Source organism: Myotis myotis, unplaced genomic scaffold, assembly GCF_014108235.1.
Source record: "Myotis myotis isolate mMyoMyo1 unplaced genomic scaffold, mMyoMyo1.p scaffold_m19_p_12, whole genome shotgun sequence".
Lineage (NCBI taxonomy): Eukaryota > Metazoa > Chordata > Mammalia > Chiroptera > Vespertilionidae > Myotis > Myotis myotis.
In genome coordinates, this window is record NW_023416316.1 from 65,551,530 (window position 1) to 65,574,701 (window position 23,172).

General features: G+C 42.3%; 1 protein-coding gene across 4 annotated transcripts in view; it reads left to right on the plus strand.

Annotated features, from left to right (window-relative positions):
* The first annotated feature begins 1,247 nt into the window (after positions 1-1,247).
* The window catches only part of TEK (TEK receptor tyrosine kinase), a 112,088-nt gene continuing 90,163 nt past the window's right edge, over positions 1,248-23,172 (plus strand). For 2 of the 4 annotated variants that reach the window (XM_036331299.1, XM_036331302.1), the window contains exon 1: positions 1,249-1,799. In XM_036331299.1, the coding sequence (XP_036187192.1) occupies positions 1,748-1,799 (52 nt within the window). In that variant the 5' untranslated portion in view covers positions 1,249-1,747. Of the gene's footprint in view, positions 1,800-23,172 lie in introns of all 4 variants that reach the window. The other 2 variants (XM_036331301.1, XM_036331300.1) reach the window with 2 other exon arrangements.

The window sequence follows — 23,172 nt, forward strand, 5'->3', positions numbered from 1 at the left end:
CCAGATGTCTTTATGCATGTTTAATTTTCATTTAACCCTCTCGAAACCCCCACGAATAAGATATTATTGCCATTTTACACCTGCTCACTGAGACTCAAAGGGCTTAAGTATCTTGTCTCAGGCCCCACGTGTGGCTGAGCCCAGCGTTGATCCCAGCGCTGCTGGCAAACTGAGCCTGAACCTTCTACCCCAGCAGATGGGAAGCGTCCGTGGGTTCTCAGGATCATTGCTGATGTGATAAAACCTGGGACAGAGATTAGGCCGGGCTAGCAGCATCTGCCTCTCCCATGCTCAGCAGGAAAAGAGGGCAGGGTGAAGGCCAGCGGATCAACTCTAAAGTCACAGCTCAGGTTTTGGAGACATTATCATCTGGATCAATCAAGGGTCTCTGATCTCATTTGAGGCATGGCTACTCCAATAGCTCTTTTCCTTTTGGCCTATGTGCTCTCTCTGCTCTGACGAATAATATTTATATCCTGATCTGATCGCTTAGGTTTGGTTTTTACACAGTTTATTTAAAAAATGTTGTGCATAATTTTCTCCTGACATGCCACTGGTCAATAGCCACAAAATCCCCTCCCATTACTAAAATTCTTCTATGCCAGTGGTTCTCAACCTGGGGGTCGAAGGACCCTTTCACAGGGGTCGCCTAAGACCATCGGAAAACATATATATAATTACATATTGTTTTTGTGATTCATCACTATGCTTTAATTATGTTCAATTTGTAACAGTGAAAATACATCCTGCATATCAGATATTTACATTACGATTCATAACAGTAGCAAAATTACAGTTACGGAGTAGCAACGAAAATAATTTTATGGTTGGGGGTCACCACAACATGAGGAACTGTATTAAAGGGTCGTGGCATTAGGAACGTTGAAAACCACTGTTCTACGCCAAGTTCTTCAAGAAATTAGATCACCTTCAGCTGAATTAGTAATAAAAACAAAAGCCACAGCTAGTCGCAGGGATATCTTTGGGCTCTTGCCCAACAAGTAAATCATCTGTGTGAAGAACACAGGCGAACAATTTTGGACTCTCAGCTCTGTGGCCACATGGTGACATTGACCTCACTGGTAGGTAAGTAGCCAGAGTAGCTGCCTTTCCGGTTGTGTTCTCTCATCACGAAACCTTCTTTTCCCAACTCAAAGCACGTGGGCTACAACGAGAAAACAAAAGCACAAACCGCCCCCCCACACCCAGAAGCCCCTTCTGCCAGGGATCCCGAGGGGACCCGGGAGAGCGTTGGAAGGCCGAGGAGGGCTGGTCTTCATCGCATACCACAAGTAGGTGGAGGGCTTGTTGTTCTGTTTCCCGCCTATGAGAGGATACCCCTATTGTTCCTGAAAATGCTGACCAGGACCCACACTTCCAACAAAAATTCCTCTACCCCTCCGGCAGCAGCAGAAGCAGCAGCCACAGATAAGTGTTTTGATGAATTGCAAGATGGAGAGGGTTTGCCGTGCCCCCAGCCCTGCTGATACCAAATGCCTTTAAGATACAGCCTTTCCCATCCTAATCTACAAAGGAAACAGGAAAAAGGAACTTAAAACTCCCTGTGCTCAGAGACAGAAATGAGGCTGTTACAGCCTGCTTCTCTACTGTTCCTTCTTGCCTCCGACTTGTAAACAAGACCTAGTAGAACGTGAGAATGGAAAGTCACAAACCTCTGGGTGCTTGAAAGGATCCCCGGGAACCTCATGCACATCTGTGGGACCTGGATGGAGAGACTGGGGGAAGCATGGACTCTTTAGCCGGCTTAGTTCTCTATGGAGTCAGCTTGCTCCTTTCTGGTAAGATTTGGCTTTATTTTATTTTATTTTATTTTATTTTTAATTTAGTATTTTTTTTTTAAACGGTGATTCTGGGCGCTCTCACTATTTCTTAGTGCTGGTTAACAAGAAGCAGCTGTGGCGTGGGCACCGTTTCTCTGTTTAATATGTAACACTCCGTGTAATGCGCGTGAGGACTGAAATGCAAAGTCCTCGTGGCATGAGCTGCCTTTCCCCGAGTTTCTCTTCTGCAGATTGCCCCGTGTGGCCACAGGCTCCGTGAGGACGGATAAGGTCACTTTATTTGAAGAGATTTGCTTCCTTGATACATTATTTGATGGTTCCTCATGAGGGATTGTTTTCTTAATTTAAAAAAAGCAAGGAGAAACCTGGTTTCACCTACTTTGAAGAAATGCATGCTGAGAATTACGGGACCCAGTAGGCAGTGTACACATTTGTCATTTTTAAATGAGAGCAAGAATGCTTTGTCTACAGATTTCATATCAGCATCCTCGTTTATTCAAAGCAGTCAAATTAGTCAAAAGAGGCGTATTGTTTTTTTCTAGTTGTTGGGGTCAGGGAGTTTAGGGCTAAATAATTTTTGTTTTGTCTAGAATATTTGGCATACAGTCTTGATTGGCCCAATGAAATGAAAGTTTAGGTAGTCACCCAGGTCCCCGGGCGCTGGAGAGCATGGCAGCCTGTTGTGGAGTTCAGGAATGGTTGGCCGGCTGTTTTTAGATTTAGTGCCTGTTGTTTGGACTTTAAATAGTGGTGTGGCCCTGTGGTTTGTGCATCTGCCTGACAGTGGTATCAAAACTTGAAGTGAAAATAAATCACAATTGTAATCGCCATCAACCTCTCCCCTTCGGTTTGGAAGCATCCTAATTATTGTAATGAAAATAGAATTGATCCTGGAAATGAATTTGACAAAATTTGCTGACTTAATGGTGCAGGCTATGTTACATTAATGCAGGGGTCCTCAAACGACGGCCCGCGGGCCACATGCAAATACAAATATTGTATTTGTTCCCGTTTTGTTTTTTTACTTCAAAATAAGATATGTGCAGTGTGCATAGGAATTTGTTCATAGTTTTTTTTTAAACTTATAGTCCGGCCCTCCAACGGTCTGAGGGACAGTGAACTGGCCCCCTGTTTAAAAAGTTTGAGGACCCCTGCATTAATGGGACTTGATCCAAATATACATAAACATCTGTTATATTATTTTTCTGTATGTTTGAAATCTCAAATATTCAAAAATTAACCCAATAATATAACAGAATTGCATTTAAATCATTTGGTTATAGCTCTTCAGTTTGCTTTCAACAACCAGTTATATGGAGGATTCAATAATATTTTTAAAACTAAGAACATGTAGTACAAATTGCTGAAGATGAAAGATTATCTGAGATGGTTTCAGTACTTATATAGAAATTGTTCATATTAATATAGAAACAATGTTGATTTCTTTCTGATAATATGTACCTTTGCACTAAATAATTATCATCATTCCATTTGGGCTTGCTTCTTCTCTGTGTAACACATTTATCAGTGATGTGAAATCTAGAACTGGTTTACACCAGAGGTTAGAGTAATCTAAGCCCAGGGGTCTACAGTTGCTCTGAGGTACTTTTTAGGTTAAATCTCTCTCTCTCTCTCTCTCTCTCTCTCTCTCTCTCTCTCTCTCTCTCTCTCTCTCTCTCTCTCTCTCTCTCATGCACACGCACGCACGCAATTGCTTTTATTTACTCTCCTCCCTACCCCTGCCTAAAGTGACCATGTATGGCAATATGGTCTTAGAAAGGCAGTCATAAAATTAAACAAAAAAGTGGCCAAAAGAGTGGCTCCATGTCTAGACCTTAGTTCTCTGAAATCATCACAGACATCAGCAGGGAGAGGCGCAACAGAAGGGTTTCATGATCTTGTTGAAAAGGGAGGGTGACACTAACAAGGCTGGCGTCTGGGGTAGGTCTGTTGTGTTGAATATATATATTTAATACTCACCCGAGGATATTTTTCCATTGATTTTTAAAGAGAGAGGGAAGGCAGAGAGAAACATTGATGTGAGAGAACACATTGATTGGTTGCCTCCCGCACACGCCCTGACCAGGGCCTGGGCCAGGGAGAAGCCTGCAACCAATTCCTTGACCAGAATTGAACCCGGGACCCTTTGGTTTGCAGACTGATACTCTATCCACTGAGCCAAACCAGCTAGGGCTGAATCTTAACTTACATTCCCAGTCTGTGCCTCAATGACCATGAACACCTAATGCTTGGAAATTATAATAACAACAATCCAGCATGATCATGACTGTAGGCATGGAATCCATTCTCTAAGCCAAGTTCTGCTGGTAGACTATAGCAATGGGCTTATGGGCTTATCTCTCTAGTCCAGTGGTTTGTTTCTCACTTCTGTTTTTCTGAACAAATAGAACTGAAAAATGATGTCACATTTACCTCAATGAAAGTGCACTGGGTTGCAGATGCTCACCCATAAGAGGGCTGGAGGAGGTGTGTCATTTTAATTTTCAGATTTCCCTCAAATCCACGTAGATTCCTCCCAATTGAGAAGCATGGCCAATTTCAGTTTACAAAGAAGTTCTAATAAACATATCAATTTCTCCCTACTCCCCCATCTTCACCAAACCAGGCTGCCCTCTCTAAAGAGTTGTGTATACAGAAAAACAAACTAAATCACTCTTTCTGCTTATCATAGTATGTCCTATGAGATCAACACTGACCCAAGGGGAAGTCTCTGGTGCCATGCCTTCATGCCTCCTTTCTGTCTCATTGGACATTTCAAATAACAACCTGGATTCAGAGATAGTGGATATCTTTTCTGAGATGGCAGAGGAAATTTAGTTACAGGCGTACCTTGGGGATATTGTGGGCTCATTTCCAGACCACCGCAATAATACGAGTGTCGCAATAATGCGGGCCATAATTTTTTGCTGCTGGAGGGTCTTGTACTCCATTTGTAAAATTGGAACATCTGTGAAGCACAATACAGTGAAATGCAACAAAATGAGATATGCCTGTATGAGGTCAGGAAAGTGGTTCCAGATGGAACTGCCTCATTAGGGCTGGTCATGTAAGGCTAATACCAAGTGTGAGTAATCAAGGGTGGAGGTCTGAAGCTAGGATGAGAGACACACCTGGGAATTACTTTCACCGGGAGGAGTTTTGCTTCCTTCACAAATGCTTCCTCCTAAGCATTGTCTTTGTTGGGAGGTCTCTGCATTTCCTTTTCAGCCCTACCCTGGGAGAGCTTCCTGCAAAAGCCTAGCTCCTCTAAGACATCTCTCCAGGAGGAAAAGACACTTCCAAGTCCACCTCAGAAGACCATGCCGTGTCCTCTACGGCATTCAGATGGGCGGCCTCCAAAGTTTTCTGACATTATCAATTCGTCTTCTGGGGCCCTTCCCCTAAAAAGACACGTGTGTGTGTGTGCTGTGTGTGTCTTATGTCACCTGCTTATTCCCTATAGATGGCTTATTGGTTAAAGCACAGAATCAGGATTCAAATGGATTTCTCTAGGCTAGAAGAGTGAGCCAAACAAAAAGATACCATTTCAAAATAGATAAATGTCAAGTTATGCAATTGGGTTTATTATGTTCAATGTGAGAGATGTTTGTTAAAAGTTCTAGCTTTAGCAACTTTTTGTGATACGCAAAATTCATAGGAACCAGCACATCCTCTGCTTGCTAAAAAGGTAATACAGTGGGGCCTTGACTTATGAGTGTCCTGACGAACGAGTTTTTTGAGATACCAGCTGTCTCTCAGCCAATTTTTTTGCATTGAGTTGATAGAGTAATTTGAGTTAACGAGCTCCTTAATGAGCTCGGTCTCAGAACGAATTAACCATAAGTCAAGGCCCCACTGTACATAAGCTGTTAACAGTTTGCATTAGAAATATAAGGTTTAATTTAGAAATAGTCATCACTCTATCGCTCAGAGCATATCTATTAACACTGAGAAATTTGACGGTAAACATAGACAAACAAGAAGGTAAGTGCTTTAGAAACCATGTTATATGGAATATTTAGTGAGGGAGAGAGCTGAGTGGCAGTGTTTTTAAGGGTTTCCATATAGAAGACACCATAAATTGACATTGTGTTTTGCCAGATCTAGGATCCAGGGGTGGAGGGAATTGCAGAAAGACAGAGTTTGGCTTTATTGATGAAAACCTTCTAAAACTTCTATTAATATCCCCCCGAGGAGTGAGCTACATACTGGAGAGTGTTCAGGCTTAGGTTGGGTGATCGCTTATTAGGAATATGGAAATATTATGTAGAGTGTGGTGGTTACTACACTGCCTTTCACATTCTTTTCATTTTATTGTCTGTCTGTAGCTCTTCTATGATCACTTAGTCTTAGCAGATGGAGAAGGGTTCAGAAAAGCCACCAAGATCTTTGCCCAATTAAACCAAACTGGGTGTGTGTCCTGAATATGGACCCAAATATATAGTCACTTTACACTGAATTTTAAGTCAATATGCCTTTTGTGGAAAAAAAAGCCATATGAACATGTGCTATGATGACTGTCTTTTGAAGCCACTGCTGTATGGTAGAGCTAATCAAAAATGCAGAAGAAGGAGAGAATGGATGGTAAAGTCACAGATCTGGGGTTAAGCCCAAATTGGATGAGCATGGACAAGTTATTTGATTTTTCTAAGCCACAGTTTTATCATCTTTTATAGATGAGAGTATTTCCCAGAGTTGTTATAGGCATCAGGTGTGATAATGCATGTACAGTATTTAGCCAGTAGAAACTCACTTAATAAATGAAGTTAGTTTAATCAAAAGAGAAGTGTTGCTGTGAAGCCAACACTAGTTCAAGACTGATCTAATCTTTTCTAAGATGTAGGGGAATCATTTGCTACTCATAGAAGCAGTTTCCTCCTAAAAGACCTCAACAAAATCCAGTCCCTTAAATTTTGTGCTGGTCACTGCCCAGCTGACAAGTCAAAAAATTTGGCCAACTATCTAATGCTTTTCCTCATCTATCCATTCATCCCTCCTCATGGCCTTTCTGCCTCTAACAGGCCCATCTCCACAATATATGTGTTCTTTCCTCTTGGCTCTTGTTCATGCTATGCCATCCATTTGGAAATGACATCCTCCATGCCCATGTTACAAATACAGTTCAACTCAACTTGCCCAAGCCAACTCTTCCTCATGATGTTCTTTTCCTAATTCCGAGTTCTCTTACCACACAGGCTATATCTTTGAGCTCTGGGCACATACTAGTCGATTGAACCAAATCAGCTTCTAACATCGTTGACAACACATATTACTTCTTTTTATTCTTTATAGTGCTTGTATTTGATGTTCAGTAACCTTTATTGAGTTTATGCCACAGTAAGAAACTTGGTATATGGCACAGTAGACCTGAAATAAAAAGAGAAAGTTGTAGAAAGAGTTTTAGCCACACTGAAATAATAATAATAATAAAAATAATAATAATAACAACAAAACAATAATAAATCAATTCATATACATTGCAAATGGTATTCATTTATATCTTAAAAGGTTGCCTTATGTTAAGTATTTAATGTAAATAAGGTCAAAACAAAATCCTTTTTTCCCCCTTAGGTATGAAACATAAAAGATATACATATGAAAATGGGTTTAATCAGGACTTTCCTAATGTTAGATATTGTTAAATACTACCCAAAAGATATACATACTTTTTATTCAATAGACATTTATTGAGTTATTGCCTGCCTATCATTCATTAATCAATGCATTTACTTACCTATTATTTCAGTTAATGAAGACATATTGAGGACTTCTTTGTGCTAAGTACTGTACTGGATGCCAGGAATGCTAAAAAGGAGAGCCTCTCCCTCCTCTTCACCCCCCACTAAACTCACATTTTAGCAGAAAAGATGAATATAGGCAGATGAATTATATGACATTGTAATAAATGATATAGTAGGAATATATACAAAATCTAGCTTTTCAAGAGCTACAAAAATTTTATTGGCTTAAAAACGTGGAAACTTTTGCCCAGATAGTATGGCTCAGTGATTGAGTGTCGACCTATGAACCAGGTCAGCATTCAATTCCCAGTCAGGACACATGCCTAGGTTTCAGGCTCAATCCCTAGTGGCATGCAGAAGGTAGCTGATCAATGATTTTCCTCTCATCATTGATGTTTCTATCTCTTCATCTTCTTCCTCTCTGAAATAAAAATATATTTAAAAATTGAAACTTTTAAAATTGAAATTAGACAGAAACTTTCAATTAAATGTCTGAAACACAATGTCAACTTCATTAATTGTTATAGATAACATTAATTTTGATAATAATGAATATTGCCAAAAATTAGAGCAATTGTAGTTATGAGCTACTCATAGACAAATGATTTTAAAACTAAGAAAATAATTAATGGTGGTAGGCAAATCTTTTTCATAAGATGATAAAACAAACCTAAATGAAGCTTCTGAAGACTGAGGTAAAAAAAAAAACAACAAAAAACAACAACAAAAAACTAAGAAAATAAAAAAGAAAAGGAAGAAAGAACTTTCCATTACAGGGAGCAGGGGGTATGAAATAGGGCAGGCTCCAGGAAGTTGAGTAAGGCTAGAATGTAGGGTGGAGGTGGAGAATCAAGATTGGGGTCAGACTGGGAAGGGCTTTTAGGCCATTTTAGGCAGCTTATACTTCATGCTGTACATGTTGAAATTTGGCATTGTGTTTTTTCTAGCGTACCTGATGTATGTCTTGGAACATTCACTCTGATGATAGTATGGAGGATGGATCGACATGGCAGAGACTGTAGGCCTGGGCCAATGTTGCTTCCCAGCCTTTTATTCAGGAAGGCCTGGATGAGGAGGGGGATTGGAAGTGTTTAGGAGATAAAACTCTAGAGGGGCTGGTGATTGATTGCTTGTGGAAGGTTGAGAGAAAGGGGAGAGACTAAACCTTGCTTCAGGATTCTGGTTTGCGTGATGCTGGCACCATTTAGTGTGGTGAAACATGGCAGAAGGGACTGGTTGGAGATGGGCGGAGACGGAGCAAGGACTTATTTTGTACATGTTGACCTTGAGGTTCCATGTAAAGGGAAATAGTTAGCAAAATTTGGCTTTCTGGGTCTGACGCTCAGAAGAAGGGGATTGGGCAAGGAATTGAGACATGGAAATTTTTGGTTTATGGTAAGTGAAGCCATGGGCATGACTATATCCTCAACTTAAGTGAGAGGAAGAGAAGGAGGAGTTAGCTAAGGGTTCTATGAAGAAGCAGTCAGAAAAGTGGTAGGAGAAGCAAATCCAATCAGATTCCTTTCCTGGAATTCTTGAGAATTGTGCTATGATAGCTAAGGAAAGAGAATTTTAAGAAGGGGATAGTAAGGTGGGGGCAGCAGAGTGACAGCCCCAGGGCCTGGCGTGGGGGACCCAGACTGCAGGTGTATTGTCTTACAAACAGCTAGATGCACTGATAATATTCAGAGCCCAAACTGGAAGGGATGTCAGAGGATCAACTGGCAGTGCTCCGAGCCTACAGGAAAGGGAATGTCTAACGTTGCCTCCCTTATTTCTGGAATTTAAAACTGATAACCCAATTCCCACCAGTCTGGCCAGACTATTTCTTTTCTTTCTTTATTTTTAATCTGCACCAGAGGATATGTTTTTATTAATTTTAGAGAGAGAGGGAGAGAAAGAGAGAAATGTTAATGTGAGAGAAACATCGATCCATTGTCTCCCATATGTGCCCTGACCCAGATTGAACCCACAGCCTAGAATGTGCCCTGACTGGCAGTCAAACCCACAACCTTTTTTTTGGTGCATGGGTCAACCATGCAACCGAGCCACCTGGCCAAGGCGAGCCACACTATTCTAACTCACATCACACGTGCAGAAATGTTTTTAAGAGTGAGCCATCCCTACTTTTGTGTAGATCCCACCCCCACTGCCTCCTTTTGTCCCTTCAGGAATCTGACTACCCTTCTCCCTGTGTCCCTGCCCAAAGACTGCAGGGACAGGTGTGGGCATGTGGGTCAGCCAGATGGAGAGTCCTAACTTTTCAGAGCATCTGTTGATTAGAGGGAGTGCGTTCCCACAGCCTGGTGACACGGTGTCTAAGATGGTGTGGGTGTGACACAGAGAGGAGAACATTTCAACATGAGCCAAAGGGACCCGTCAGGCAGCCTGTTGAGGGGATGGTGTGTTGTGCTGTTTGCTCTCTGCTTGTCACAGACCCTTGCCCAGGGCTTGCCAGCGAGGTGTGTGTGTGGTCACACCCATCTCAGTAGATCTGTCAGCTTTCCCGCTTTTGTTAGAGGGTGATATCATGCTTCCTGGGGGGAGCGCTGGAAGACAATGCTCGGCCACTTTCCTCCAGATACAATAGGCGGAGTCAGGAAGGCAGTATTGACATTGCTGGGCTGGGAGGCACTCGCTGCTCTGTAGCCGTCAGATGGTGAACCAGCTTAACCTTGGCACACACGGCCTGGGTTGTGCAAGGCGTCTGGCTGCAGAGCCAAGGGGACTCCACCCTGCGGACAGGAGTGCGTTAGACATCTGGGAATCTGGGATGGGCTCCCAATTCCCATCCCTGTGTCAAAAACAACCACAAAACAATAATAGTACCAGCAATAACAAAAATAGCTACCACAGATGACTGCCTCTATGTACCAAGCGTTGAATGTGATTTTACTCTCTCCCAACAACCTTGCACAATAGGTATTATTATTCTTTTTTTTTTTTATTGCTTAAAGTATTACAAAGGGTATTACATATGTGTCCATTTTATCCCCCCGCCCTAGACAGTCCCCTAGCCTCCCCTATCCCCCAATGTCTTATGTCCACTGGTTATGCTTATATGCATGCATACAAGTCCTTTAGTTGATCTCTTACCCCCCTACCTCCTGCCCCCCAACCCTCCCCGGCCTTCCTGCTGCAGTTTGACAATCTGTTTGAGGCAGCTCTGCCTCTGTATCTATTATTGTTCAAAAGTTTATAATGGTCTCTATTATCCATGAATGAGTGAGATCATGTGGTATTTTTCCTTCATTGACTGGCTTATTTCACTTAGCATAATGCTCTCCAGTTCCATCCATGACGTTGCAAATGGTAAGAGTTCCTTCCTTTTTAGAGCAGCATAGTATTCCATCGTGTAGATGTACCACAGTTTTCTAATCCATTCATCTACTGATGGGCACTTAGGCTGTTTCCAGATCTTAGCTATGGTGAATTGTGCTGCTATGAACATGGGGGTGCATATATCCTTTCTGATTGGTGTTTCTGGTTTCTTGGGATATATTCCTAGAAGTGGGATCACAGGGTCAAATGGGAGTTCCATTTTCAGTTTTTTAAGGAAACTCCATACTGTCTTCCATAGTGGCTGCACCAGTCTGCATTCCCACCAGCAGTGCACAAGTGTTCCTTTTTCTCCACATCCTCTCCAGCACTTGTCGTTTGTTGATTTGTTGATGATAGCAAGTCTGACAGGTGTGAGATGGTACCTCATTGTTGTTTTGATTTGCATCTCTCGGATGATTAGTGACTTTGAGCATGTTTTCATATGTCTCTTGGCTTTCTGAATGTCCTCTTTTGAAAGGTGTCTATTTAGGTCCTTTGCCCATTATTTTATTGGATTGTTTATCTTCCTTTTGTTAAGTTGTATGAGTTCCCTATAAATTTTGGAGATTAGGCCCTTATCAGATATGACATTGGCAAATATGTTTTCCCACACAGTGGGTTTTCTCGTTGTTTTGTTGATGGTTTCTTTTGCTGTGCAGAAGCTTTTTATTTTGATGTAGTCCCATTTGTTCATTTTCTCTTTAGTTTCAAGTGCCCTAGGAGCTGTATCAGTGAAGAAATTGCTTCGGCATATGTCTGAGATTTTGTTGCCTTTGGATTCTTCTAGAATTTTTATGGTTTCCTGTCGTACATTTAAGTCCTTTATCCATTTTGAGTTTATTTTTGTGTATGGTGTAAGTTGGTGGTCTAGTTTCATTTTATTGCATGTATCTGTCCAATTTTCCCAACACCATTTATTGAAGAGACTATCTTGGCTCCATTGTATGTTCTTGCCTCCTTTGTCAAATATTAATTGAGCATATTGGTTCAGGCCGATTTCTGGGTTCTCTATTCTATTCCATTGATCTATATGCCTATTCTTGTGCCAGTACCAGGCAGTTTTGAGAACAGTGGCTTTGTAATACAACTTGATATCTGGTATTGAGATCCCACCTACTTTGGTCTTTTTCAGGATTGCTGCAGCTATTCGGGGTCTTTTTTTATTCCAGATGAATTTTTGGAGAGTTATTATTCTTGTTTTTAAAGATTTTTAAATTGATTTTTAGGGAGAGAAGAAGGGAGAGAGAGAGATAGAAATATTCATATGAGAGCAAAATGTTGATTGACTGCCTCCTGCCTGCCCACCACTGGGGACGTGGGCATGTGTTCTACCAGGAATGAAACTGGCAACCTTTCAATGGATGGGCCAATGCTCAATCAATTGAGCCACACCGGCCAAGGCCAAGTTTTAAAATATATGTTGACATCAAGGTTCACACAGCTTAAGTGACTTGCCCGAGGTTGAACTGCAGTAGACATCCTTTATTTTGTACTGCCTGGCATCTCAGTTTATAGCTGCTGCCCTGACTTCCCTCCACGTGATTCTGATGGGACTGCGGTCACTGCTCTCACTGTGTGCCATCCATCTGACGATGGCAGTTGGTTCAGGGGGAGGATGCAGGACCCACAGGGTCAGTTAGACCCTTTCCTGAGAATTTCTGAGCAAAATACTCTCTTTCCTCAATGAGGACACTGTACATCTGGAGCTGCCAGCTTCCGTGGGCACTTGAAGGAAGCTGGTCTTTGGTAGGAAAGACTGAGGGCAGTAACAGAGAGAACAGGAGCAAGCCAGGCACTCCGATGTTATTTGAGCGCTGGGTCCAGTGGTTTTAGATCAGAGGCCCATCCCTGTGTCTTCCAATTAAGCGAGCCAGCCACCCTTATTTGCTTGTACTATTTTGAGTTGATTTCCGTCTCTTGAAAGTGAATAGTCCCGAGTGAGCCCATGGTCTCGGTAGAAAATGATGGAGAACAGAGTTGAAGTGAGAATGACCTGACCCCAAATTCTGAGCTCTTTCAAAAGCGTCACTGTGCTGTGTTATAATTAGTATTTCATGTTCACCTCAGGCTGGTTCCTGGAAATGAGGCTGATGACAGTATTTGTTCATGTGATTACGGGGAAGATCTTAAAAGAGATACCATTTAAAAGTACTTAGTACAGGGCTGGTACATGATGAGCATGAAATAAAAATCAAATGCTCTTAATTATTTGCTTATAAACAAAGCTGGAGACGTATATTGCCTTATGCCAGTCCTATCAAATCATAGATCCATCCCTGAGGGCAGGTGACTCTATATTCTATGCCAGATGGAACTCCCCACTTCCCTTGGTGAAACTCAGCATTGGTACCCTAAGCTTGGCCCTGTCTCAGGGACAAGGAGAGAGAAGCTTAGAGTTGTGTGTTTTGGGAATTTTGCTAAAAATCTGAAGTATCAGGTGTGTGTGTGTGGGGGGGGGGGGGTCCTACCTGTGGCTCTACCAGCTCACAAAATGGTGCTCCCTACTTTTCTCCTGCCAGCCCCTCATTGCCTCTTTTCTCTGGTCCTGACTGACCTGAAGCTGTAGGGTGATTTTTCTTCTGTAGGACCCTAACTCATTTATCCCAAACCTAATTCTTAGTTTTTGACTGTTTATTATAGAACTGTCATTTCCAGGTGGAATGTGCCTCACTTCTGACTAAGCTTATAATTGGATTATTGGACCCATCTTGGAGGGAGGGAGTGTGTGTGTGTGTGTGTGTGTGTGTGTGTAACAATAGCTCTGCTCCCATTTCACCACCATCTTTCCACTAATCCCTTCTCTCAATTCCTCTTGTGTCTAGAACCTCTTGAATCCAGAAGGCACTTTCTAATCTTCTGGAGTTGGTTTAAACACCCACCTATTTACTATTTACTGCCACCACTTCAGATCAAAGAGCAGCGGGGAGGAGGTGGTTGGCCGTGGTAAGCAAATTTTCAGGAGCCAGTCTTTGTCTACCTCCCCAGCTCTTGTGATTCTTAGTCCCTCATGCTATGTTGGAGGTGTATTTCAGTCACACCAGGCTCTCTGCAGTTCCCAGACATACACTTTCAAGCCTCCTTGCCCTTGTGTATGCTGTTTCTTCTGCCAGGGATGTCCTCTTTACAGTCTCTTCTCCACCTGTCTAACTTACTCATGCTTTGAGGTCTATATCAGCTGTTATTTCTTCCAAGAAGTCTTCTTTAACCCCTTTAACTTGGGTAAGAGCCCTGCCTCAGCCTGGGTTCTATCAAAAACGTGGCCTGAGGCAAGGGCACCTGTGCAGGTAGATTGTTATGGTAACGATCCCTGGGGCAAGACTGAGGGACTGGTGAGTAGAACTGTACCTGGATGCGTTATCACGTTGGCCACTGCTACGGATCCAGGTGCTCCAGACCTTCTGAGGAGCCTTAAGAAATGAGACTCAGAACTGTTCACCTGCAAAGGAAGAAAGGCGTTCATTCATTGCTATACTTTGCCTTTATTCAGGTGCTAAAGATGTGTAAGAAGCTAGTGGGTTACTGCTGATGTCCTGTGCCAGAGAAAGTTCTAGGGGAGGGAGTGAGATATACTCGCTGGGGCTCTGGGTGGGCTAGTTGAGTTTACATCTGCTCATAGCCGGGGGAGGCCTGCACAGAAGCAACCCCTGCAGAAGCAGCTGGGGTAACAGCTGGGATGGAGAGAGTTGTATTGGTGCCCAAGAGGTGTTGGAAATAGGCACTCTTGTGCTCGCCTTTCTCCCAGTACTTAGAAAACTAAATTACAATTTACAGTGTACTTGTTGGTTTTACCAATCAGCTGCATATGGCATATCAATATTCTCAGCACCAGAATAGTATACTGGCTGCTTTAATAAATGGTTTTTCCCTAGATTAAATGTTCTGACCTAGTGCTTCCCTAAGTGTGCTACGTAGACTGTTGCTGGCCAGAAGGATGATTTTATGAGGTGCTTGGAAGAATATTTTTTATTATGACATGTATTAGCACATAGCTATAGATATGTGTGTATATGTATCATATCAATCACATAATTTTATGACTATTCTGGCTTAACAGGTTAGGAAAAAAAGATGAGTTAAGGAGAATGTTTGTACAATTTTACAAGTAGCATGTAGACTCAGCAAGAATCATGAAAGTGATGCATAAATCAATGTAGTTTGGGAGACATTGCTATAACTAAATTAGTTAGTCAATCTTTTAAAGACCTTCGTGTGTATGTCCAAATAAAAAATAGAAAAGTAACCTGGCATGTAATTAAAACAATCCTAGTGACATGGACAAAGTGGAAGAGAGTCTCATGGTGATCGACCTGTCTCAAATGACTGTCTTCTCCCAGGAAATCTGCAAAGAGGACATTAGTTAATAAATCACAGACAAGATCTAGTTAATCCCTTGGGCATATTGGGCATCCCTCAAAAAAGGCCCAGCAGTTAGCCAGCAAACCAATGAGCAATGCCCACCAGTGGAGGAATGAGTGGGTCAGTTATAGTTATTCATTTAAGCTAACATGTATTGAGCACATTATATGCAGAATCTGCTAGGCAATGGAGTTACAAAGATGGTAAAGAGAGGGACTGACCCCGAGTGGCCTGCAATCTGTTGGTAGAGGAGCTCTGCCCCAATAGAGGCTGACAATAGACTGAGAACATGGGAACTGGAACGAGTAATCCAGGCAGAGAACAGGGTCTCCTCAGGAGGGTGACATTGGAGAAGGATAGTAGGAGTGTGCTTTGTGGAAAATCAGGAGTGGAGATGAGAAGTAGAAGCATTCTTGGCAGAGGGAAACTTGGAAAATGAGGAACACAAAGTTTTAAGAGGCATTTGTGCAGTGGTTCTGCATGGCAACACTCTAGGCTACACTGAAGGAGGTGGCAGGGTATAAAGCCGGGAAACTGGGTTGGGAAGAAGGAAATTTGGTTGAGGATGGGCTGAGTGGACAGGGACAGAGATACTTCTGGGCGATATTAGGAGGTGGGATGAAGCTGAGTGAGGGAATGCAATCACCCAAGGGGTAGTTCTGGGAACACCTATATCAGGGGGTAGAAGAAGAGGAAACTGAAGGCATTCAGTGAGGCAAACCAAAGGAACTTTCAACTACATCAAAAATAGCAGAGGAGCGGGTGAGGACAGGGACTAGAGAATTTGGCAATTAGGTGCTGTTGCAAAGCACTTTTAGTGGATGGGCAGGGCTGGGGTTGAGTACGAAAGCAGATTTCTTTCTGAGAGATGCCCAACAGGTTCCTGTATCCTTGTGCTTTTCTGGAAGCTTGGTTCTGGGTGATCTGGTAGGAGAAGCGGTGAGGTCCTCTCTGCTGTTGCTGACTCAGGCACTGGGAGCATGTGCAAAGTTTTGAAGGAAGTTGGGAAAGACCACTTCCACAACAGACATCTCCCCTTCTCCTGGACCTGGTCCCCCAATTCCCTGAATTAGGGGATTATTATAGTTTCACTCATACTTGGTAATGGAGGGAGATATTTTCATGGAGGGGTCACACTGTTACCTAGAATCTCTATATATAAAAGCCTAAGTGACCGAACGACCATTCGACTGGTAGCAATGATGCACACTGACCACCAGGGAGCAGACACTCAATGTACAGGTATGGAAACATGGAACAGACTAATGAATCTCCTGCGGGGAATGGGTTGAAACTGGCAGTCTGACATCCTCCTAGGGATCCCAGATTGTGAGAGGGCACAGGCCTGGCTGAGGGACCCCACTGGTGCATGAATCCATGCACCAATCCTCTAGTAACAGAATATTAGAACTGCCAAAGGCTTAAAAGGTGCTCTCTGAAGTGCCTTCACAGAATGCTAACTCCAGGAGAGGCATAGAATCTTTTTAATATCAGGTGCAGGTAATGCGCCAGACCTTAAGAAATGCTGATATGATTCACCCTGCCTATTTTACAGAGTCAACACTGAGCCCCAGAGAGTTCAGCCCTTAGCTCAGGCTCACTCAGCTCATTAGAAACTGTTTCTTCACTTTAACAGAGAGTGCAGAAGGCAATGTACTAGTGCATTAGAGGTTAACTCACATACTGTAGAGTCAAACGGGGTGAGCTTGCATTGCAGCTTTATCATTGTATTGGTTAGCTATTGCTCCCCAAACTCAGTGGCTGAACCAGTGTTCATGATCATGCCTTTGGGTCATTCGAGGTCTTGTTGGTCTATGCTTAGCACAGCTAGGTGGTCGCGGCAGCTGGGGCAGCTCTGCTTTTTGCTGCAGGTGTGTGGGTTGTCTGGGTGACTCTGCTCACATGTATTTGATCCTTCCTGGGTCAACATATTACCCACAGTGTATTGTTCTCATGGCGATGTTAGATCGCAGAGGGCTAAGTAGAAACAAACAAGTGAGGTTCTTAAGGCCTAGGCTTAGGACTGCATATTGTCACTCCCAGTCATATGCCATGTCCAAAGTCAAGTGCTGGGAAGTATACTCTGCCCGTAATGAGGCCAAAGCAAGCATGTAGATGCAAGGAAGGTTGAAGAATTGGGGCTGACAGTTCAATCAGGGTTAGGGTTGACTTGACACACTGGCCCAGCATCAGCCATTCTCCACCAGCAAAAGGGCTCAAAGGAGTAACCTTCCCAAGAGCCCCCAATTACTCACTTATGAATTCCTTTCTCTCTCTCATAAGTGCATAATGGCTGCAGATGTGAGGGCCCTGGCAGCGTGGCCTTGCTTTGTGCGGCCTGGCCCTCCCAGCCCCTTCTCCCTGTGCATCTCACACCCAGAGTCAGCGGCGCTTTTCACACAAACCATCTGCCAAGAGGTGCCGAACTGGAGCCAAAGCACAACAGCTGCAGGAGCTCAGCTGCATTCAGAGCCTCGAGTAATCTCCTCCCAGGCCCAGCTAAGCACAGCCCTGGCCACTGAGTGACTCTCGAGTGCATTAGCCATCGGCAGCGTGTGATTCCAACATGAGTAATACGTGAATTCTGCCAGCTGCTTCTGGAATCAAACAAAAAGCAGTGTTGTTGCCAGCAAGGCAGAGAAATCGCCATGAACTACACCACTGTCTTCCCACAAAAGCTGGGAAGAACCAGCCTCGCAGGCGAACTTCAGCCAGAGGCCCTCTTTTCCTCTTCCAGAGATTGCTTTCTGATGGGACTCAGGGCTGATAACCCTACCAAGCCCACCTTTTCACTTTAACTAGGCTCTCAGATGAGTCTGGGCTGGAGTCCCACTCAACAAGGTGAGAGTTGTGTGACCTTGGGCAAGTCATGCCACCTCCCTCTAGATGGGGATAAGAATGCTGCCCACACTACAGAGCTGTGGTGATTGTGTGATATAAGCAGATCAGATGCATAGCAAAGTGCAGATTCATAAAAGATGCGCGATAAATATTAGCTATCATTATTTCTTAGGTCTCCCTATGCCACTAGAATTATTGCTCCTACGAGCACACTATCTCCAAGAATCTGTATATGTTATCCTCTTCCACTTGTCTCATTTCAACATATCGCATTCCTCCCCAACCCATTCTATTCTATGAATATTTTTTGAGCTCCTGCTCTGTGCCCAGCTCTGGGTCAGTGGATGAAAGATGAATAAAAACCCTGGACTGGTGGCTCTGCTGGTTAGAGCGTCATCCCGTGCACCAAAACAGTTGTGGGTTCAATTCCTGGTCAGGGCACATATCTAGGTCATGGGTTCCATCCCTGATCAGGGAGCATACGGGAGGCAACTGATGAGGTTTTTTTACCTCCCTCCGTCTCTCTCTCTGTGTCAGTCTGTCTCTCCCCCTTCTTCTCTAAAAATCAATAACAACAACAACAACATATCTTTGGGTGAGGATTAAAAAAGAAGATGAATAAAATAAAGTCATTGCTGTTAAGTATTTGCTGTTGGAGTATGAGCTGCTGATAGACATAGTAGATTCTTGTTATTCATAGTAGTTATGTTCTATAAGCCACCAACACAGGGTTCATTTCCTTCAAGTTGCAACATTTTTGCCAGCCGATTAATATGTAACCCACTTTTGTGTGTGCTTCAGCTTAAAGACAAATCATTAAACATAAATCGCTGATTCATTAACACACTCAAGGCTAATAGCACTGTAACTCCTGCCTGAGCAAGGCTGGTAACACACATACTTCTTGTAAGGCACCCCCGGCATTCCTGTGCTTAGGAGCATCAGGTAGCCCTCCACACTATACTTGGAGGCCATCTTAAATGGTAAAATGGCCAACAGAAGGCACAGAGAGGTGAAAAAGTGGCACTGACTGTACCGGAAAGAAGACTGGTTTGCAGCATGAGGGCTGAATAGAGCGATGCCTGGTTCCACCTCAGTTGGTAACATATGTACCTGAGGACCCAGGGCTTCTGCTGCCTGGCATGTGATCCAATGACAGGGAAGTCACCACGAGTATCAGTGTTGGGGTTATAAAATTGTAGGCAAATTCTCAGACATGGAATCAACAAATAATGAGGATAGACTGTTTGTACAAATGAGTAAACAACTCAGACTGCAATCAGGTTTCCACAGAAGTCAGGGCAAGCACAGGAGAGGGAGCGCTCACTGGGTTCAGCCTGGGGCAGTCGGGTTCCTCAGACCCGAGCCAGACTTTCCAGCGCAGGAGGGCATTTCCGACAGACCAGACAGAGGCGGAGCATGGGCGATGCCAGCCCTGCTTTAGCCAGATTAGCCAGGTTGGGGCTGGCAGGTGGAGGGATGTCTGCCTCCAGCACCAGACTGGGTAGCCCCGACTTGACTGGGTGCCCTCAGCAGGCCTCTTCTCACCCACATCCATTCAAAAGCAAGACCAGCACTCTGAGATGCCAGACAGGCTTAAGGGATTGCACTCCACAATGTTAGTAAGTAACAAAGTCTTGTTGGGTCAAGGGAGAAGATGACTTGTGTTGGACCACGTGCAAAACTTAGTAAACTCACCAGTAGACACCTCTCTGTTCCTCCGGCTAAGCTCCTCCAGCTCCCAGTCTCCTCACTTCTCCCCCCCTTTCTCTTACTGCCTCTACTATTCCACTTTAATTTAACTTGTGCAAACCATTCTGCAAAACAAAGGCCAGCTCCTTACCTAACCCCCTCTCCCCTGGAATCTTAGCAGGAGCCCTGGATTGCTACTCAAGCATGCCTTTCAGGAGTTTGTACTCTACCCTCTATGCCTCACTTCAAGGGGCTCATCGAAGTATTCCCCCAGTGAAACACTTTACCCAGAAGAAGTACAGGGTCCCAGATGAGTTACCACTGCCTATCGCTGCCCTGCCAGTTATTCCTCACAGAATCAGTATTTTCTCATCTTGGATGCATGCCCCATGGCAGGGGTCCTCAAACTTTTTAAACAGGGGGCCAGTGCACTGTCCCTCAGACCGTTGGAGGGTCGGACTATAGTTAAAAAAAAACAAAAACAAACTATGAACAAATTCCTATGCACACAGCGGTGGCAAAAACACCGGGCGGGCCGGATAAATGTTTTCGGCGGGCCGCATGTGGCCCGCTGGCCGTAGTTTGAGGACCCCTGCCCCATGGTTTCTGCAGTTTTTACAGAGCCAAGTCCAGGTCCTAGCCACACTAAATATTTGATAAATGAATAGATTTCTGCTAAATTGATGATTTTGGGGAAAGAGGCATCTCTAATGTTTTCCTCCACAAGCTGATATGTAATACCAATCATTGAGTTTTCTTATATATTTCACAGCAAGGTTTTACAATTTTTATCACATTAAGTTCTAAACAGTTTTCCTAATAATTCTTAGAAAAATCCCCAAATGGTTTTGAAACTTAACAAATCATTATGAATTTTATCTTGAAGAATAAGCAGGAGGAATAGCAAAGAAAATTCTGGGAATAAAACAGTAACGTCTTAGGACCAGCTCTACTAGATCTGAAGACAGAGGCAATGATGTAACACAGTGGGGGACAGTCCAAGGGTATGGACACACAGGTCAACAGACTAGAAAGTCCAGAAGCAGACTGGAGTTTATATAAAATCTTAATATCCCATAAAGGATACAAATCAGTAGGGAAAGGAACAATAGTTCTAGGAAAAGTTATTTTTCTGTTTGAAAAAAAGAGAATTGTTTGAAAAGCCTATTTGTTACCTCATACCAAAATATATTGCAAGTGGATTAAAGAGTAAATGTAAACATTTAAACCATCAAAAGAAGATGGAAGTGAATATTTATTGACTTTTCATATGGAGAAGGGCTTTTTAAGTTTAAAAACAATGGAAGAAAGCACAAAATAAAAATCAATACACTTAGCTACGTAAATATTTAAACTGTTAATCCAACAATAAGCAAAATTAAAAGGCAAAGAACAAATGAGAAAATGTTGCAATAAATATAGCATGTAAGAGATTAAAGTATTTTTTGAAAGAAGCTCATTGAGATGGAAGGAAAAAAATCAAAATCTCAATAGAAAAAGAGAGGAACAAATAATGCACAAAAGGAGGAAATACAGTTGGCTAATAAGTGTGTGAAAAAGTTCACTCTCTTCATTAAAATCAAATCAAAATAAGGTACTATTTTTCTGTATCAAACCAGCAATTATTAAAAAACAAGTGAGAATACTCAATAATGCATGGCTGGGGTTAATAAAATGTTCAGTCATATACCTCATACACTATAGCTTTTTAGAGAGAAATTTGGCAATGCAAGGTAAAATTTCTCACTTCTCACTGTGTTTGGATAGGCATGGTCTGGTGTTTAAAGAAGGATTTCATGATAAGGAGATACATTTTAAGATAATTTATATTCTGGTTATCCTAAATAGACCATTACATATAGTATTATTTTGTGTTTTTAGAGATACTTTTTGATGATTATTTTAATTCTTAAATTGTTATCACCTAACAGGATAAAAATAAATATAAAAGGACCCACATTTACCAGGACTACTGTGTAATTTGGGTACATAAAATGATTTTGACTCTTAACATATTAATTTATGCACTGTTGTTACAGAAAGTAAAGAGATTGCAGATACAATCTCTTCCTTAGACATATTTATTAGAACATTCGGGTGGCCTCTTGAAGTAAGACTCAGAGCGACAGTGAGAAATGTTTCTTTCACAGTATTCGGTTGATTTTTAAAATTGGAAACTACTACATGAATTGGAACTCTGGGTAATTATTTCAAATTATGGCATTTGTGTGCTTTAGTATATTTCTCTGGTTGCAAAAATAATTTATGTTCATGTAGAAAAACTTGAATACACAGAAAAAATATTTTAAAAATTCAGTCACCAGAGTTAACTAGACAGGCTTCTTAATTATATATAAATATATAGCTATATAAATATAGACATTACTTTGAGATTTACTGCCTGCAAACCTGAAGTCCTATAGGTGCTTGGGGAATCAACTGAATGTGTGCAGTTATTTTCTTCTAAGTTGACATTTGAGTATTGCTCCTTTCAAACATTACAATTTTGAAGCTAGCCACACATATATCAGCCCTTAGGTTTTAATTTCAAGCACACAGAATAGAGCAAAATTTTGGCTTTCTTTGAGTACATTATACAGTCTTATCACTAAAGTCCATGTAACCTAGTTTTAACACCTTTAGGAGCCAAAATTAGTGGTATGAAAAATTCTGTTTGAAAAGTAGGCCTCTGGCTGATTAGTCATATTCAAAAATTCTGAGTCCAGGGATTCTGGACTTCAGTGTGTAGAGCACATGATAATCTTGTTCTCCAATTATGACCTTTGACCAGCAATTTTTAAACCTTTTCATCTCATGGCACACAAAAGCTAATTATTAAAATTTTGCAGCTCACCAAAAAAATATGTTTTTGGCCTATCTGACAAGAAAAATAGGTATACTTTTGATTCATTCACACCAGAGGGCTATTGTTGTGTTGGCTGTTGTCATTTTTTAATTTGTTAATCTAAGGGAAAAGCGGTCAGTGCCCCTGACAAAAAAGTCAGGTATTGCATGTTTTAGAAATTCTTTTGAATTAATTTTTGTACATAGGGACAAGTTATAATCCAGTTTCATTCTTCTGCATGTGGCTTTCCAGTTTCCCAGCACCATTTAAGTAAAAATAGTCTTATCTTTGCTCCTTTGTCAAACATCTGCCCATATACATGTGGTTTTATATCTGGGCTCTCTATTCTGTCCCACTGAACTCTGTGTCTGTTTCTCTGCCAATACCATGCTGTTTTGATTACCATAGCTCTGTAGTATAATTTGAAATTCAGGTAGCATGATACCTCCAGACTTTTTATTTTTTCTCAAGATTGCTTTGGCTCTTCAGGGTCTTTTGTGGTTTCATACAAATCTGATGATTCTATTTCTTTAAAAAATGACATAGAGAGCATTATGCTAAGCAAACTAAGCCA